A 19,305-nucleotide genomic window follows, 5' to 3' on the forward strand; every position below is an offset into this window, starting at 1 on the left:
GGGTAGCTACATTTTACAAGTGTTTGTCTGCTTGTTAAGCAGAGTGTAAGTGTGTGTGTGTGTGTGTGTGTGTGTGTATGTATATGTATGTGTGTGTGTGTATATGTATGTATGTATGTATATGTGTGTGTATGTATGTATATATGTATATATATATGTGTGTGTGTGTGTGTGTGTGTATATGTATATATATATATATGTGTGTGTGTATATATATATATATATATATATATATATATATATATATATATATATATATATATATATATGTGTGTGTGTGTGTGTGTGTGTGTGTGTGTATATATGTATATATGTGTGTGTATATATATATATATCTATATATATATATATATATAGATATATATATATTTGCAATATTACAGCTGGGTTCAAAGTGCAGTAAAATAGCATAATAAGAACACACATGATAAGTCCACACAGCCTCCACTGCTGGACTGTGCAGACAGCAGCAGAGACAGGGAGGAGGTGGATGCCTGTGTGTGGCACCTTGCAGACGGGGCCTGGGGGCAGCCCAGCAGCTTACCTTGGTGCAGGGCTAGCCCCCGGCGCGAGAGAGGGGCTTGGAAATGATGTGATCTCCAAGCGCTGTCCCTGTTTACACTGCAGGTTAGCACCGCAGTGTAAACGGTGCAAATCCTGGATCTGACCTGGCTTGGAAAAGTGTTTCAAATACCGGGTCGGATCCAGGATTAGAGTGTAAAAGGGGTATGCGTGATAGAAGTGCTAACACCTACTTAATAGCAACAATCAAGGACTACAATTTATAACAAGCTTTTAGTTGCTGATTTCGGCTAATATCTTGAGTTGTAAGCAGAAGCTTTATCATAATGATTAGAGTACAGCCTACATTGAATTTCCCACTCTGCTTTTAAACAATATTGCGTGAAGTACCTCATTGGCTCATTTTGAATGTATCCTGAGTATCTTGCACAAGTTGGCGAAATGGAGCCCTCTGCATGAGGATGGGTTAATGAATTTCATCTTTTTTTTCCCCTTCAGTTTTATGGTTGGAATGTCACTATATAATCATAAATGAGAATTGCTAATTAAATTGATTCACTTACCATGTTGGCACTGGATACCAACCATGTCATGATTGTGAAGGGCAAAGCAATAATGTCTTAAGCAGATTTCACCCTTTTTTGTGTGATCTATAGACTTTTTCACTGCTCATGTTCCAGTGATATATATAATTTATTTTTGGTGAATAGAAATATTACAAAATAATCCAATATAAAACTGACCTCTTGCAACAATCGCAAATCTAACTGTAAAAGTTTCCATGACTTGACCGTAGATCAGATGTTTGCCATTGCAGTTATCTTCAAATATTTTATGTATTGTGGCATGAAGTTGCAGACAGCATGCTAAACTATTTAATATTATTTTAAGTGTTAATACATTTTCAGTTCTGATATACTGTTTAACCCCCTTTTTTTTATAATCAAAGGGTTTTAATGGCAATCTTTCATATAAAAGAGCTTGTATTTTGCTTTGATCGTTTTTGAATGATTCCCCTTTTAATCTAGTCAAAAGCTCAAGTAAATATAGTGCAGTTTGTATGGTTCTGGGTTCCAAGGAGTTCAAGGGAAATCGCAGTCAAAATTTTACATAGCAAAATCTCACCGTGTGTTTGCACCTTCAGTTGGAGGAAAGTTAGGGGATGATTCAGACCAATAGTTAGGGTCTGCGCATGCGCCAATATGTGCATGTACAAACCCACTGTGCCAACGCCTTTGGCGAATATCACACATGCCGAGGCATTCGCACTGTGAGGGTAGGGGACAGGAGCAGGGGAACACCCAGTGGTTTATGGACAAGCCCATAAAAATGCTGGGCGCTCCGATGCTTGCTCAGAACGGGCAGCTGAAGTCACATGAAGCGACCACCATGAATTTGGCCATCTCCTGCCAGGATAAAGGTCAGACTGACTTATCTTCAGATTATTTTTTTCACCTGTGCGGCCACATGTGAAGAGATGTGTAAGCGTCCACATCTCGGGATTCGCCCGGTGGGGTCGGGGCGTCTTGTTGTATATACGCAGTCTAGCAAACAGAACTGAATCGGGCCCTTAGTTTGGTCTATGGCCAGCTTTAGAAATCAATTACAATAGTAATCCAAGCAAAGAGTTGTTTTACGTCTGGCAACCAATTTATATTTTCTCCTTTTTTATGTGAGCACTAAAGAAACAGATTGATTGATATAAGGAACATCATTTAACCAAAAAAAAAAAAAAATCTTTAATTTGCTTTCTCTCAGTTCACATTAGCATTCATTTCTCTTTATTTTGTCATTATACAGTGTATGTATATAAGCACATGTCATTCACACCAGGAACCTCTGAATGAGGGACAGTGCACTCTGTGATGCGCTAGGTGAGTTGCTATTTGAATTGTACCCTGTGCCAGCATTGACCAATTAGGTGCAGCATAATTACACCCTGTCAATGGTTTTTTTTCTTGAAAGTTAGATATATTTTAAGATGCCATATTTGTGTGGGAACCAGTCATGTTCTCTACTTGTTTCTTAGCAATGTGTTTTTTTTTGGTTGTTTTGATTAATAATTTTAGCTCTTGATGTTTGTATGTAGGGAATCTCATTGCTCTGCTGAACTGGGGAATGACTATTTGTTAGTATACTTGGCAAGAAAAGGGTGTCTTGAGGTGAAGCTTAAATTGGTGTAGAAATAGGCCACTATAACTGTATAGGACAGAATAGCCACAGAAGAGAGTAGTAGTTGTTGTAGTGAACACAATAAATGTATTAGGGAGAGTACGTAGGCATTGACTGTATGAGGAAATGTTATCCACTAGGGATAATCAGGCGCCCTGCAATGAGCTGAGTCTCTGAATAGAGCAGCTGCTTGGTTGTGAGGGTAGTCACTCCTCACTCAGAATTACAAAAGAAACAAGAGGACTCACACTAGGTGAGTCAAGCAGCGCTCAGATCAATGAAATAATACCAGAGAATTATAAAGGTATAACAATTTTGACTGTATCTTTAAAAACACATGTATATCAATACACAAATAAAATCAATTTATAATGACATAATGAATGAAGGGGGGGGAAGTAAAAGTAAACTGGAATGAATGTATAAGAAATAAATAAATTTGAACAAAAAAAGTCCCGCCTCAATGGACACAGGAAGGTGGACTGTGTCGACACTTTTTTTGGACAAACAATTGGTAAGTGCACGTTACCGATAATGAATGATGAATCCCATAAATTGTGATGATGCTGGGGGTCCTCACGATGTATGCGGAGATGTTAAATGCCGCTGGAGGTAATCGCTTGATGTAAACCAGACATATTGCAGTTGGAGTAAGAGAAGGTTGATAAATCTCAGTAGGTAGGATTGTCTGGAGCGATCTCACCCAGAAGTAATATAGATGATGGGATAAGGGAATGGCTTCCGTGCCAAGTAGCAGTCCACACTGGTGTAGGTGTTGTTAACCAGGGGTTTGGTAAGCACGGTGTCCACCAATTAGAGATGCCAGTTGGAATGAGCAGCAATAGTGATGTCCAAAAATTCTGTCGAGAGTAACACAGTGGTGTCCAGAGGTGGGGAGCAAGCACCTAACGCGTTTCACTGCGTCCTGCAGCTTTATCAAAGGTGTGGGGGCTGTGAATCTAGGTCAGGTATATATACCTTACTTAATGAGGGAATCAATGCACCTGTGCAATTCAATTAGCAATTCAAATCCGAATGGTATACATTTTTTGAACATATTAATAAAGAGGCAGACATATATCGTAATCATAAAACTATTAAGAAGTAAAAAGCAGAAGAATTGGCAATATATACATAAAAATTCAACTTTTACCTTTCTCAGTGTTATAGTCACGTGACCAAAGGTGAGTCACGTGATCGTGATTATCTTATGTGAATGAACTCGTTTATGCCCGTATATTGAGTGAGTCCAGGTCAATCTTTTCTCCCAATAATGGAGATACATGGATAGCGCCCAGCACTCCGCCGGGGAGATCGACATAAAAGATGTACACATAGACGGTGACTACAGGGGTTATGTGTACATCTTTTATGTCGATCTCCCCGGCGGAGTGCTGGGCGCTATCCATGTATCTCCATTATTGGGAGAAAAGATTGACCTGGACTCACTCAATATACGGGCATAAACGAGTTCATTCACATAAGATAATCACGATCACGTGACTCACCTCTGGTCACGTGACTATAACACTGAGAAAGGTAAAAGTTGAATTTTTATGTATATATTGCCAATTCTTCTGCTTTTTACTTCTTAATAGTTTTATGATTACGATATATGTCTGCCTCTTTATTTTAATATGTTCAAAAAATGTATACCATTCGGATTTGAATTGCTAATTGAATTGCACAGGTGCATTGATTCCCTCATTAAGTAAGGTATATATACCTGACCTAGATTCACAGCCCCCACACCTTTGATAAAGCTGCAGGACGCAGTGAAACGCGTTAGGTGCTTGCTCCCCACCTCTGGACACCACTGTGTTACTCTCGACAGAATTTTTGGACATCACTATTGCTGCTCATTCCAACTGGCATCTCTAATTGGCGGACACCGTGCTTACCAAACCCCTGGTTAACAACACCTACACCAGTGTGGACTGCTACTTGGCACGGAAGCCATTCCCTTATCCCATCATCTATATTACTTCTGGGTGAGATCGCTCCAGACAATCCTACCTACTGAGATTTATCAACCTTCTCTTACTCCAACTGCAATATGTCTGGTTTACATCAAGCGATTACCTCCAGCGGCATTTAACATCTCCGCATACATCGTGAGGACCCCCAGCATCATCACAATTTATGGGATTCATCATTCATTATCGGTAACGTGCACTTACCAATTGTTTGTCCAAAAAAAGTGTTGACACAGTCCACCTTCCTGTGTCCATTGAGGCGGGACTTTTTTTGTTCAAATTTATTTATTTCTTATACATTCATTCCAGTTTACTTTTACTTCCCCCCCCTTCATTCATTATGTCATTATAAATTGATTTTATTTGTGTATTGATATACATGTGTTTTTAAAGATACAGTAAAAATTGTTATACCTTTATAATTCTCTGGTATTATTTCATTGATCTGAGCGCTGCTTGACTCACCTAGTGTGAGTCCTCTTGTTTCTATTGACTGTATGAGTGTGGATTTGGGTGCAGTGGTGCAAGCATAAGGTAAGGTTTAACTGAAGTAAAGGATGTTGTTGTGGAAGAGGGTGAAGGCCAAGTTAAAGAAAATTGAAATGGGATACATGTGGGTAATGTCAACATAGTGTTGGGAAGGGGTGGAAGATTTCCAAGGGGAGAGATCAAACCTAAAAGTAGGTGAAACAACATTTTGTGGCAGTTTAGTATTGTCATTGGGAATGTGGTAATCACCTTGTTTGTATGTAGGTCATAAAGTAAGAAATGAATAATTGTGATAGATATTTAGCAACTGGACCTGAATGTTGATTAATGACTGATACAGCATGGTGGAGTAGTTGAATGGATGGAAGCATAGTGTGGACCAGAGGAAGGTGAAGTAAGGCTGAACAGAAGGTATGGTTTACTTTAGTGTAACTCTAAAGGTGCAGCATATAGAAAATTGAATGCATACCTTATCTCCAGGTCTGTAAATATGGCTGAGGAGGATTTTCCCTGTGAGTGAAGGATGCAGTTGATATAGTGTTGGAGAAGTTTGGTTCTCATATCATGGAAGTTGAGGGATTTTACAATGAATTGTTTATGGTTGCGCGTTTGCTAAAAACAGATCTTAAGTTCTGTAGTGCACAGGAAGAGTGGAGGTGGTGTGCAGTGAGCAGATATTTGGAATGAAAATAATAAGTGGCTGGGCTGTAAAAAATCAGTAAGCCTTTGCATCTTGACCTTTTGAACACGGTCTATTGTTCTCAGTGGATCGAGCAGCCATACAGAGGTGGCAGCAGCATTGACAGTTGATCACAGCGAATTCAGCTCTGGTGCTCCATTTGGGCATCAAGTGGCTGCGCAAACATTTCAAAATGGCACACAGAGTCCATGATAAGCTCCCTGTTGTGTGTGTGTGTGTGTGTGTGTTTTTTTCATGATTGTGACTGCGAAAAAGCAGCACTTATCTGGGATTTAGTTTATAATGCCTCTGGTGCTGGCTATTGGGGATAATTGAATTCTCCCCATGGATCAATTATCCTCGTAATTTATTACAATGGCAAATTGAATTCCACCCTTAATGATAGTCATGGAAGTGTAGTTGAATGAGATGTTACAATTTGCTAAATAAATAAACCATACAAAGTGTTGTAATGAATATTAAGATAGGAAATTGATAAGTTTGCCACAGTGTTTGCAGATTGCAGTAGCATTTTATTCTGCTGAATAGTTGCTGTAGGAAGCATAGTAGGCAAGAGAGACTATGAAGAGGAAGGAGTGCTTTTAGATAATGGTGATACGAATATAATGTTTGAGTCTATATGGGATTTTTTACTATGAGAAGAGGACAGACCAGGATATTGGAGATACCAGTACTGTTGTTGCATTTACAACAAATATATCTGTAAAGTCCAGTGAATGTCTAGGTCAGTGATAGCTAACCTGACACATCCCAGCATGCCCTGCATCAGTTTTAGCATGGCCAAATAGTAAAACAGTAGCAGGCATGCTGGGATGTGTAATTCAACAACAGCTGGATTGTCAAGGTCAGCCATCACTGGTCTAGGTCACTTGTGGAACTTGAGTTAAGGAAATGGTGAATCTGTGTATGGTATAAATTTATGAATGGAGTAAGTGGTCTGCATACCTCTCCCATTTGGATAAATACTGAGTCCTTTATGTATCAAAAACATATATACCACAAAGAGACGACAAACATTACCAGCATGCTCTGCTACAGGCAAGTTAGCCATATTTGGAACCAACTTGGCAAAATGTTCTGTGCACTGTTATGATGTGAATGATAACTTTTAATGTGTGTAGACCCAATGTGGCGTGCTGTTCCAACAGCACAACACGTCCATCGTACAGAGTTGAATTCCCTCCTATAATGTAGTTATTTATATTTGTAATGATAGATGTATTTGTGATGGTTATCATGGTTTGCTTCTACAATCAAACATCTGTGCATTTTTCTAAACGTTAACTGTTATCTTTTTGACCTCAGCTGCTGTAGAGGTTGGCTTGGTTCATTTTAATTCGATACTATCCTATATTGCTGTGCTCTCAGATACATTATCCACTGTGTGTAGCAGTATTACATTTTAACATCTTCATTTGGAGAAGTGTTGTTGCTTTTCTGATCATCAAGATTTGATATTCACAACCACAGCAGATAATTTATTTAACTTGCATGGTCAGAAGAGCAAGAGGGTGGGGTTATGCACTAGCGCTGCTGGGGACAGGAATGAACCTCATGAACCTTACTGAACAGAAGGACACCAGGGCACAGTTTGATTAACGTTGTTGATTTTATATATATGAAAATATCATAATAAAAAAGAGCTCATATAGGGACATATACAATAACAATAAAAATAAAGCATAAAAATACACAATTAATAAAATTATAGGCAGATACCATATAAATTCATATAGAGGACACTTGAATGAATAGTGTCGAAATAGCCAATTCCAAAATGGGTCATATAATTGGTCGATACAGTTGTGAATAACACAGTAGGTATTAGTATGCAACTTGCGGCAGCCAGCTGGTTAATAGCAAGATAAGCACAGGAAAGTACAAGCCAGAGCACTGAATTTGCAGGAGAAAGCTGTAAGTAACCTGTTAGCGCTGTTGGAAACGCCAGAGAAGTATAGTCAGGTAGTCAGGTAAAAGCTCCTTGCAGTATGCTCACCCTCCTTGTTGAATAGTGGCGGAGGGGCGGGGAGCCCGATGTCACGGAGGCTCAACCCGGTGCTCACGGTGTGATGGCGTCCGTGCTTTGTATCCAATGTGAGGTAGCAGGGGAGGACGCCAAATAGGCGGCAGGTGCAGACAGCTGTAGGCGCTGATGCGCTGAATGAAGCTTACGGAGTTGTTTTAGTAGCGGCAGGCCGTGTAGTAAGCCGGCTCCGTGTATACGACCTCGTGACCTCAGGAAGGAATTGGCACTAGGGCGGAAGTGACGTCGACGCGTTTCGTTCCCTTGGCAACCGGGAACTTTTTCAAGACAATTACTCAGTGTCCGCCTCTGCTATTTAAGGCATCTGCGTTATTTCAGAATTGGTAATCAATCAACCTAATAAATCTATTACATAGATAAACAGTGTGCCCGGTGTCGAATTCATATTCCATTTAGATAAATAACAGATAGCATAACAACGGTACTTCAAATATAAGATACAACAATTTATAATTTTAGAAAATTGTACTTTTAAAGTAGGGGTATCCTTTAATCATATAATTGGTAGATCATTACATGTATTTGCTTGACTAGGACAGTTTAAGGATATATTTAAACATAAAATATACAGTCTATTTTCAGTATAATTGTGTATAAACATAGAGAATAATGAGTGTCTTCTGTTATAGATGAGGTAGATTAAACCAGATTATTAGTTGATTCATTAAAAAATATATATATAAATATAGAAATATTATATTACTGATAATAAATCATAATATAGTATACTGTATGGAATGAAATGTCAGGGGAGTGGAAAGCGGCAACTGCAAACTCAGGGCATCATGGTAAACCCAAGTGTCCTGAGTAGAAGCCTGTCTACACGCTCCAGACACAGCACTTACATACAGTATCTAAAAATAAATATAATTAATAGATACATAAATGTAATTTGATAAATGGATAAAGAGAGAGAGAGATATATAAAGGGAGTTAAGATTTCTTAATTGTTGTGGAGAAAATTAATTTAGAAGCTGTCCTATTACCAGAGAATAAAAACTGATGATAGTGAACATAATAAATCACAACTAGCAAAAGGAGGGGAAGGGGAAAAGAGAGAGGAAGGGTCAGCATAGTCGAGAATCATTGGTGGACTAAAAGTTGACACAGATTAGTCCATGCAAGTGAGGTCCAATGCTTCATTCAGACCTAAAGGGCTTAAAGTATCTAATTTGAAGATCCAGGAAGACTCTGCTATGCAGAGTTTCCTGAACCTATCACCTCCTCTTTTAGTGTGGTTAATGTGGTCTATACCGGTCATTCTTAGACTACTAGGATCTCCTCTGTGGTGTTCGGTGAAGTGTCGTGGAATGCTGTGATTAGATGCCTTTTTCAAAATATTATTGCGATGTTCTCTAAATCTAGTCTTCAGACTCCGAGTTGTACGTCCCACGTACTGTAATTGACATGGACATTCAAGGATGTAGACACAATATTCTGTATCACAGTTGATAAAATGTTTAATGTCAAATATTTTCTTATTTGATGAAGAAGTAATTCTACATATTTTGTTGCACATTTGTTTACAAGTAAGACAAATATTTTTGTTACAACGATAGCTACCCAATGGTTTATTGGGAAGCCAAGAGGAATGAGAACTTTGTGGAAGGGAGGGCAAAAGACTGGGGGATAAATGATCTTTAATATTCCTATTCCTTCTGAAAACAATTTTGGGTTTTGCACAAATAGATGGAAGAATTTTATCAAATTTTAAGATCTCAGAATTTTTCAGCACAATCTTTCTAATATCTAGAGACTTTGTGTTAAATTTTGATATGAACAAGGGTGGCTTTAGATTCGTGTCAAGGCTCTCAGGAATTTTATTTTTGGGTAACAAAAGGTTATCTCTAACGGTGGTCTCTGCTGACAAAGAAGCCTCCCTTAGAAGAGGTTCTGGATAGCCTCGTCTCCTGAAGTGACCAAGCATGGACTCAGACTGTGATTTAAAATCAGTATCTCTAGTACAATTCCTGCGAATCCTTAGAAGTTGATTTTTAGGAATATTAGAAATCCATGGTCTATGGTGGCCGCTATTAAAATGTAGATAATTGTTGGTGCCAACCGATTTGATGTGATTATTTGAAATCACCATCTGATTATGTATTGAGAACGCAATATCCAGGAAGTTAATTGATGTGTAACTGAATTCGTGGGTAAAAGTGAGATTAAATGGATTTAAATTAAGAAAGTTAACAAAATCAAGTGCTAAATCGTGACCCCCTCTCCAAACAATAAAAAGGTCATCGATGAAACGGCCATAGAGGACCAGATTCTCTCTATATGGGCCACCCCATATAAGTTGTTCTTCGAGGCGGCCCATATAGAGGTTAGCGAAACTAGGCGCAAATCTGGTCCCCATGGCCGTTCCAAGTTGCTGTAAAAAGTGAGTGTCTTCAAAAATAAAATAATTGTGAGTGAGTATAAAGTGAATAGATTCGAGAATAAATTGTTTTCTGGCTTCTGTGATTGTCTCGTCCCGATCAAGATAGTAATTAATTGCTTTTATACCTAAATCATGAGGTATGTTCGTATACAATGCCTGGACGTCCAGGGTTAGGAATGCCCACCCGTCCGTCCAGGCCAATTCATGAGTTTTGTTCAAAATATGTAACGTATCTTTGATATGGGAGGAGAGAGAAGTGACGTGACTCTGAAGGTGAAAATCAACAAAATGTGACAAATTAGATGTGAGGGAACCAACACCTGAAATAATGGGTCTCCCAGGAGGTGAGGTGAGGTCTTTGTGGATTTTGGGTAAAAAATAAAACGTAGGTGTGACCGGGTGCGAAGAAAAAAGAAATTGTGATTCATCCCTGGATATTGCGTCCTCAAATACAGCTTTATCCAACATTGTTTTCAGCTCAGATTGGTAAAGAGGGGTGGGGTTTGATGGTAGGCGTTTATAGTATTGCAAGAAAGCCGAGACTGAAGTAGACACAACTGGCCTATTCAATCTAACTAAGCATGAATTGACCAATGCCCAAACATCACTATTATGTAAAGGATTAAATTTTGCTCCTAAACAGGACCCTAATTTGTTCGATCTCTTTGTAGATCTAAACAAATATACAAGGGACCTATGTAGAAAACGTTTTTTTGCAGCTAAACAACTCAAAAAAACAGACCATGATATTGATTGTACACCGATCATTTTAGATAAATCTGACCAATCAGCTCTACAGGATCTTGAGTCTCTTTTAAGGGAAAACCCAGGAACAGAGGTAACATTGTTCAACACTGATACAATATCTAACTCTAAATCCAACCACCCTCTTTTTAAAAAGAAATCAAATTTTTTTCCGTTTGAGCACAAAAGCCCGGCCATAAACATTTTTTATAATAAAACACTTGATGATTTTAAAACAGTTTGTGCCAACCAGAACAAGAAATCAGGTCACAATTCTTACTTTAAAAGAGACAATCTGAGTAAATCAGAACGTCATGCATTAAATTCCTTAAAAAAGGATTTGTCAGTGGTAATTAAACAGGCTGACAAGGGGGGTGGGGTAGTATTGATGGATAGGTCAGCATATCTTGCTGAAGCATTTCGCCAATTAAACGACTTGCAATACTATAAACGCCTACCATCAAACCCCACCCCTCTTTACCAATCTGAGCTGAAAACAATGTTGGATAAAGCTGTATTTGAGGACGCAATATCCAGGGATGAATCACAATTTCTTTTTTCTTCGCACCCGGTCACACCTACGTTTTATTTTTTACCCAAAATCCACAAAGACCTCACCTCACCTCCTGGGAGACCCATTATTTCAGGTGTTGGTTCCCTCACATCTAATTTGTCACATTTTGTTGATTTTCACCTTCAGAGTCACGTCACTTCTCTCTCCTCCCATATCAAAGATACGTTACATATTTTGAACAAAACTCATGAATTGGCCTGGACGGACGGGTGGGCATTCCTAACCCTGGACGTCCAGGCATTGTATACGAACATACCTCATGATTTAGGTATAAAAGCAATTAATTACTATCTTGATCGGGACGAGACAATCACAGAAGCCAGAAAACAATTTATTCTCGAATCTATTCACTTTATACTCACTCACAATTATTTTATTTTTGAAGACACTCACTTTTTACAGCAACTTGGAACGGCCATGGGGACCAGATTTGCGCCTAGTTTCGCTAACCTCTATATGGGCCGCCTCGAAGAACAACTTATATGGGGTGGCCCATATAGAGAGAATCTGGTCCTCTATGGCCGTTTCATCGATGACCTTTTTATTGTTTGGAGAGGGGGTCACGATTTAGCACTTGATTTTGTTAACTTTCTTAATTTAAATCCATTTAATCTCACTTTTACCCACGAATTCAGTTACACATCAATTAACTTCCTGGATATTGCGTTCTCAATACATAATCAGATGGTGATTTCAAATAATCACATCAAATCGGTTGGCACCAACAATTATCTACATTTTAATAGCGGCCACCATAGACCATGGATTTCTAATATTCCTAAAAATCAACTTCTAAGGATTCGCAGGAATTGTACTAGAGATACTGATTTTAAATCACAGTCTGAGTCCATGCTTGGTCACTTCAGGAGACGAGGCTATCCAGAACCTCTTCTAAGGGAGGCTTCTTTGTCAGCAGAGACCACCGTTAGAGATAACCTTTTGTTACCCAAAAATAAAATTCCTGAGAGCCTTGACACGAATCTAAAGCCACCCTTGTTCATATCAAAATTTAACACAAAGTCTCTAGATATTAGAAAGATTGTGCTGAAAAATTCTGAGATCTTAAAATTTGATAAAATTCTTCCATCTATTTGTGCAAAACCCAAAATTGTTTTCAGAAGGAATAGGAATATTAAAGATCATTTATCCCCCAGTCTTTTGCCCTCCCTTCCACAAAGTTCTCATTCCTCTTGGCTTCCCAATAAACCATTGGGTAGCTATCGTTGTAACAAAAATATTTGCCTTACTTGTAAACAAATGTGCAACAAAATATGTAGAATTACTTCTTCATCAAATAAGAAAATATTTGACATTAAACATTTTATCAACTGTGATACAGAATATTGTGTCTACATCCTTGAATGTCCATGTCAATTACAGTACGTGGGACGTACAACTCGGAGTCTGAAGACTAGATTTAGAGAACATCGCAATAATATTTTGAAAAAGGCATCTAATCACAGCATTCCACGACACTTCACCGAACACCACAGAGGAGATCCTAGTAGTCTAAGAATGACCGGTATAGACCACATTAACCACACTAAAAGAGGAGGTGATAGGTTCAGGAAACTCTGCATAGCAGAGTCTTCCTGGATCTTCAAATTAGATACTTTAGGTCTGAATGAAGCATTGGACCTCACTTGCATGGACTAATCTGTGTCAACTTTTAGTCCACCAATGATTCTCGACTATGCTGACCCTTCCTCTCTCTTTTCCCCTTCCCCTCCTTTTGCTAGTTGTGATTTATTATGTTCACTATCATCAGTTTTTATTCTCTGGTAATAGGACAGCTTCTAAATTAATTTTCTCCACAACAATTAAGAAATCTTAACTCCCTTTATATATCTCTCTCTCTCTTTATCCATTTATCAAATTACATTTATGTATCTATTAATTATATTTATTTTTAGATACTGTATGTAAGTGCTGTGTCTGGAGCGTGTAGACAGGCTTCTACTCAGGACACTTGGGTTTACCATGATGCCCTGAGTTTGCAGTTGCCGCTTTCCACTCCCCTGACATTTCATTCCATACAGTATACTATATTATGATTTATTATCAGTAATATAATATTTCTATATTTATATATATATTTTTTAATGAATCAACTAATAATCTGGTTTAATCTACCTCATCTATAACAGAAGACACTCATTATTCTCTATGTTTATACACAATTATACTGAAAATAGACTGTATATTTTATGTTTAAATATATCCTTAAACTGTCCTAGTCAAGCAAATACATGTAATGATCTACCAATTATATGATTAAAGGATACCCCTACTTTAAAAGTACAATTTTCTAAAATTATAAATTGTTGTATCTTATATTTGAAGTACCGTTGTTATGCTATCTGTTATTTATCTAAATGGAATATGAATTCGACACCGGGCACACTGTTTATCTATGTAATAGATTTATTAGGTTGATTGATTACCAATTCTGAAATAACGCAGATGCCTTAAATAGCAGAGGCGGACACTGAGTAATTGTCTTGAAAAAGTTCCCGGTTGCCAAGGGAACGAAACGCGTCGACGTCACTTCCGCCCTAGTGCCAATTCCTTCCTGAGGTCACGAGGTCGTATACACGGAGCCGGCTTACTACACGGCCTGCCGCTACTAAAACAACTCCGTAAGCTTCATTCAGCGCATCAGCGCCTACAGCTGTCTGCACCTGCCGCCTATTTGGCGTCCTCCCCTGCTACCTCACATTGGATACAAAGCACGGACGCCATCACACCGTGAGCACCGGGTTGAGCCTCCGTGACATCGGGCTCCCCGCCCCTCCGCCACTATTCAACAAGGAGGGTGAGCATACTGCAAGGAGCTTTTACCTGACTACCTGACTATACTTCTCTGGCGTTTCCAACAGCGCTAACAGGTTACTTACAGCTTTCTCCTGCAAATTCAGTGCTCTGGCTTGTACTTTCCTGTGCTTATCTTGCTATTAACCAGCTGGCTGCCGCAAGTTGCATACTAATACCTACTGTGTTATTCACAACTGTATCGACCAATTATATGACCCATTTTGGAATTGGCTATTTCGACACTATTCATTCAAGTGTCCTCTATATGAATTTATATGGTATCTGCCTATAATTTTATTAATTGTGTATTTTTATGCTTTATTTTTATTGTTATTGTATATGTCCCTATATGAGCTCTTTTTTATTATGATATTTTCATATATATAAAATCAACAACGTTAATCAAACTGTGCCCTGGTGTCCTTCTGTTCAGTAAGGTTCATGAGGTTCATTCCTGTCCCCAGCAGCGCTAGTGCATAACCCCACCCTCTTGCTATTTTCCTAGTGAGCCACCAGCAGACTCACTTGCACCAGCTGCAGCTGAGCACAGGTTATTTATAATACACTATCTAGTGTCTTAAATTGAACAATAAAAAATATAAATTTCCATTTTAGCGCCGGGCTCTGTGGATTGTGGTGGACCGTAAAAAGTCCATTCTACACCCACAGATCTGTTTTCTCCATGGTCAGAAGAGCACCAGATCAAAACATGCTTCCTACCCAATGCTTGAAGTCTTTTTGGAGGCTACCCTGATCTTTGGCTGTATATTTCTGGACTCCTACAGCCCCCCCACCCCTTTGGTCTTGTAGTTATGATTATGAAAATGTGTAATGTGATTGTTTTACATAGTCAGTGTATTATTTTTCAGGTGACATACAGCATGTTTGGTGCTTCAAGAAAGAAGTTCGTAGAAGGGGTCGACAGTGACTACCATGATGAGAATATGTATTATAGCCAGTCGTCGATGTTTCCGCATCGGTCGGAGAAAGATGTAAGTTTCTACAACCAATTATTTTCTATCACAAACTGTGGGCATTTTCTTCTCTATCAGCACATGTTGCCTGGTGTGGCTGTGCCTCTCCTGTCATACTCTAGTACAGGGACACATGACAGTGGGGAAGCACAAGGAATAGAGGTAGCATGGTTGCTGGGGTTGTAGTTGTACGATGAGTGGTGGTGTCCACTGTGGATACATAGTGCCCGCCTCAAGTTATGCTGAATGTTATCTCAAATGAACATCCCACTTCTGTTTTGAGACGCTCATTGAATGACTTTAGCAAGTAGAAGAGCTGGTATAGAAAAGTAAAGTAGATGTCATAGCACCCTGATGCTTTATAGATTTTGATAGTGAGAAATAGATTTAGATGCATGTTTGGCACTTTTGCCACCAACTGAGATGCAGTTGATGAGCCACCTCAAAGAAGTTTAGCTACCTAATTTTAGGTGGTTGTCACACTCGTCAACAGACTAAGAGCCGAATTCGATTACCCAGCCTTAAAGTTGTGCTTTCTCCCTTTTGAAAGCCACACTCTTAAATACTTCACAGGTTCTCAAAGTCGGTCCTCAGGACCCCACACAGTGCATATTTTGCAAGTCTCCACAGAATCCAGTAAAATAATTAGCCCCAGCTGTGGATCTTATAAAATGTGTCAGTCCGTAATGAGTGCCCGTTTCGGGTGACCTGACAAATGGGAACTGTGTGGAGTCATGAGGAACGAGTTTGAGAACCACTGAAACACTTCAATGCCAATAGCTGCAGTAAAATGTTGTGCCACTTAAATAACAGTTAAGAAATTTGCCCCTTAGGACACTTGTCCAAATCATTTTAGTACAAGTTTAACTTCATGAGTACACCCTCATAAAAATAAAAATGTCTGAAGTATACATTTATGTGCATGTGGCATATATCATGCAGTTAGGATTAAGCTGCGAGAGGATGTTAGGGTTCAGCACTCGGGGAGATGGGGCTAAAGATATCAGAAATATTTTCGTTGTATTTTAATATTTTTTTTATAGTAATACATATGGAGTAGGCTGGTCCATGAGTTCCTTTCCAGCTTACGCTTGTCTGGAAATCTCTTTTCAAAAGGCACCAAATTTCCAGTGCAATGCAGGCAGATCTATAGTTATGTTTTTCTATTATTACTCCATGATTTGTATATTTATATCAGTCCTATTTACCGCTTTTCAACTCGGCATACCAATAAGGTCCCTCCCATATTTTTAGGACTGTCTGTTAATGGCATCCACTAAAGGGAAAAAAGCTTAAACTGCAATAAGAGCACTGCCCCTTATAAAGCAATTCACACAGTTTGTCTGCGCCTCCCTCCAAACATGTCCAAATGGAAGAGCGCTTGTTAACACACTTTAAGTATACACTGTGATTTCAAGTAGTCTATATAGTTCCGTTATACTCCGCTTAAAAGATATTGATAAAAATCTAGGTTTTACTTTCCTTTATAAATGTATAGGCTGAACCTAATTATTTGGAGAACTAATGTTTGTGTGTAAATGTGTAAAAGATATGTAGACCGTTTATTCATTATTCACCTTTTTTATAATTTTTTTTTAGATGCTGGCGTCTCCATCACCATCCGCATCGGGTCAGCTTTCCCAATTTGGGGCTAGTTTATACGGGCAACAAAGTAAGAGTTTCATTGTTTCCTACACTTATTGCCTTTACAGATGTTAGATGTCTCATGTTCTCTTCTTCAGGGTTTTGTTATTACTGGTCAGTAATGTGCTGACTAGTTTCCGCTAAACATGCTTCACATAGGTTTTGAAGTGTAGTGTTGATGTGTTCCTTTGTATGTACGTTTTTGCAGGTGCACTAGGCCTTCCAATGAGGGGGATGAGCAACAATACTCCTCAGTTAAACCGCAGCTTATCACAAGGCACTCAGTTACCAAATCATGTAACACCGACAACAGGGGTACCAACAATGTCACTTCATACGCCACCATCTCCAAGCAGGTACTTGGCAAAATGTTTTTATCCTTTTTGTAAATGTAATTTCATTGGTGACATTTCAAGAACTTTGTAATAGACCTGAAGTGGATGTTCTGGTGATGTTGTTGTAAAATAATCTGACTTGTAAATGAAGCACAATGATTTTGTGCCACATTGGGACCTAAACATATAATATAACATATATCACAGCATTTGCGCTTTATAATCTGCTTGTGGTTTTTCAGGGGTATCTTGCCGATGAATCCCAGGAACATGATGAACCACTCCCAGGTTGGACAGAGCATTGGAATTCCCAGCAGAACGAACAATATGAGCAGTTCAGGGTTAGGCAGTCCAAACAGAAGCTCACCCAGCATAATATGTATGCCAAAGCAACCACCATCCCGGCAGCCTTTTACTGTGAACAGGTAAGTGGCTTTGTTGCTTCTGAAATAACTATAGTACCCGTATATGGTGAATGTACAGAAGAGCTTCTGAATCTCATTTCTCAAATAAGGTGGATATGTTGTATCTGCAATAAGGTTGTGTACACTTGAATTAAGAAAAAAAAAATACAGTATTTTTTCCACTATTCTAGTCTGTATATGTACAGAAAATTTTAGACTATATTTGACATTCTTTTATTTATGAGCTGGCATGTTACACATCCGTGTACTGAGATCATAATGCAAACAAATTATGCAAAATGCCGTTCATAAACTGTATTCAGGAACAGTAGTAATGTATGTAGACATCTGGCTAATTGATAAAACACTATGGCGAACATAAACTGGATACACCTATCGCCATTATCTTTCCAATTTGACTGGTTGGAATGAATATCTGGAAATTTGCTCTTAAAAATGGTAAACGGACAAAAATGGTTATTTAGACAAATTGGTTATAGCCTCTTTGATTTAACCAATTTATGCAAATGTTTTTTGTCCATTTTCCAGCTTTTGGGAGCCAATGGTTCATTGTAATTTGGGGCGCTGGACGGGACACCCCGACAGTCGGGATTCCGACAGTCATCACTCCGATGTTGGAATCCCGACTGCTCCCTCGTGGGGGTCCACGACCCCCATAGTGGGAGAATAAAATAGGTGGCGAGCACAGCTCGCCACCGTGCCCGCAGTGTGGCGGGCGCAGCGAGCCCGCAAGGGGCTTCATTGCGCTCCCCAAGCTGTGCAGTTGGGATTCCGACGTCTGACTAATGACTGTCGGAATCCCGACTGTCGGGAAAATATACCACACTCGTAATTTGTTCCCAGACTTTCCAGATTTTCATTCCAACCAGCCAGATTGGAAAGATAATCTTTTTATAGCGTGTATCCAGCTTTACTTGTTTAATGTGTATCAATTTAGAAAGTACTCTTAAGGTCCATACACACTGAGTGACTATGCCCAGCGTCTATGGACAGCTATCATCGCTGTGAGGAAAGACGCTCAGGGCATACACACTGAGCGGCTTTCCCTCCGCCCGTTGCCATCAGTGGGGAGAGGACGGCTTTGCATAGTGCAGTGCTGTTCAAAGCCACTCATCTGTTGGTATTACCAGGCATACACACTGGGCGACTTTGAGATGAGTTTCAGCTCAAGTCCCCTAGTGTGTATGGGCCTTTAGCCATAAAAGCCATTGGTTACACGATATACATATCCTAAAAACTTGTCTCCATAAGTAAATATTGCTATATGATTACGGAATGTTATTATTTACAGATAACAACTTAATGTACATTCACCGGCACTGACATGCCAGCCTCCTTGAGGTGATCATAACGGTGGCAGAATTAAAGATTCCATTTGTGAATTAACACCAGGTTAAGCCATGGGCCCATATTGATTGCTAGTTGTTTAAGTCATTCAGTATGGCTGATGCTCTGTATTTTTATTGAACTATGATTATAAAATCCTGGCCAAATTTATCTCTATAAATT

The 19,305-nt window shown here is 39.0% G+C and overlaps 1 protein-coding gene across 3 annotated transcripts in view; it reads left to right on the forward strand.

Annotated features, from left to right (window-relative positions):
- Window positions 1-19,305, forward strand: part of CNOT2 (CCR4-NOT transcription complex subunit 2) — a 73,039-nt gene that overhangs the window by 25,895 nt on the left and 27,839 nt on the right. For 2 of the 3 annotated variants that reach the window (XM_083182539.1, XM_083182537.1), the window contains exons 2-5: window positions 15,288-15,410; window positions 16,992-17,064; window positions 17,245-17,392; window positions 17,614-17,796. In XM_083182539.1, coding sequence (XP_083038665.1) covers window positions 15,300-15,410; window positions 16,992-17,064; window positions 17,245-17,392; window positions 17,614-17,796 — 515 coding nt within the window. In that variant the 5' untranslated portion in view covers window positions 15,288-15,299. Of the gene's footprint in view, window positions 1-2,322; window positions 2,397-15,287; window positions 15,411-16,991; window positions 17,065-17,244; window positions 17,393-17,613; window positions 17,797-19,305 lie in introns of all 3 variants that reach the window. The other variant, XM_083182538.1, reaches the window with a different exon arrangement.

Source organism: Crinia signifera, chromosome 4, assembly GCF_055691185.1.
Source record: "Crinia signifera chromosome 4, ASM5569118v1, whole genome shotgun sequence".
In the NCBI taxonomy this organism is placed as follows: domain Eukaryota; kingdom Metazoa; phylum Chordata; class Amphibia; order Anura; family Myobatrachidae; genus Crinia; species Crinia signifera.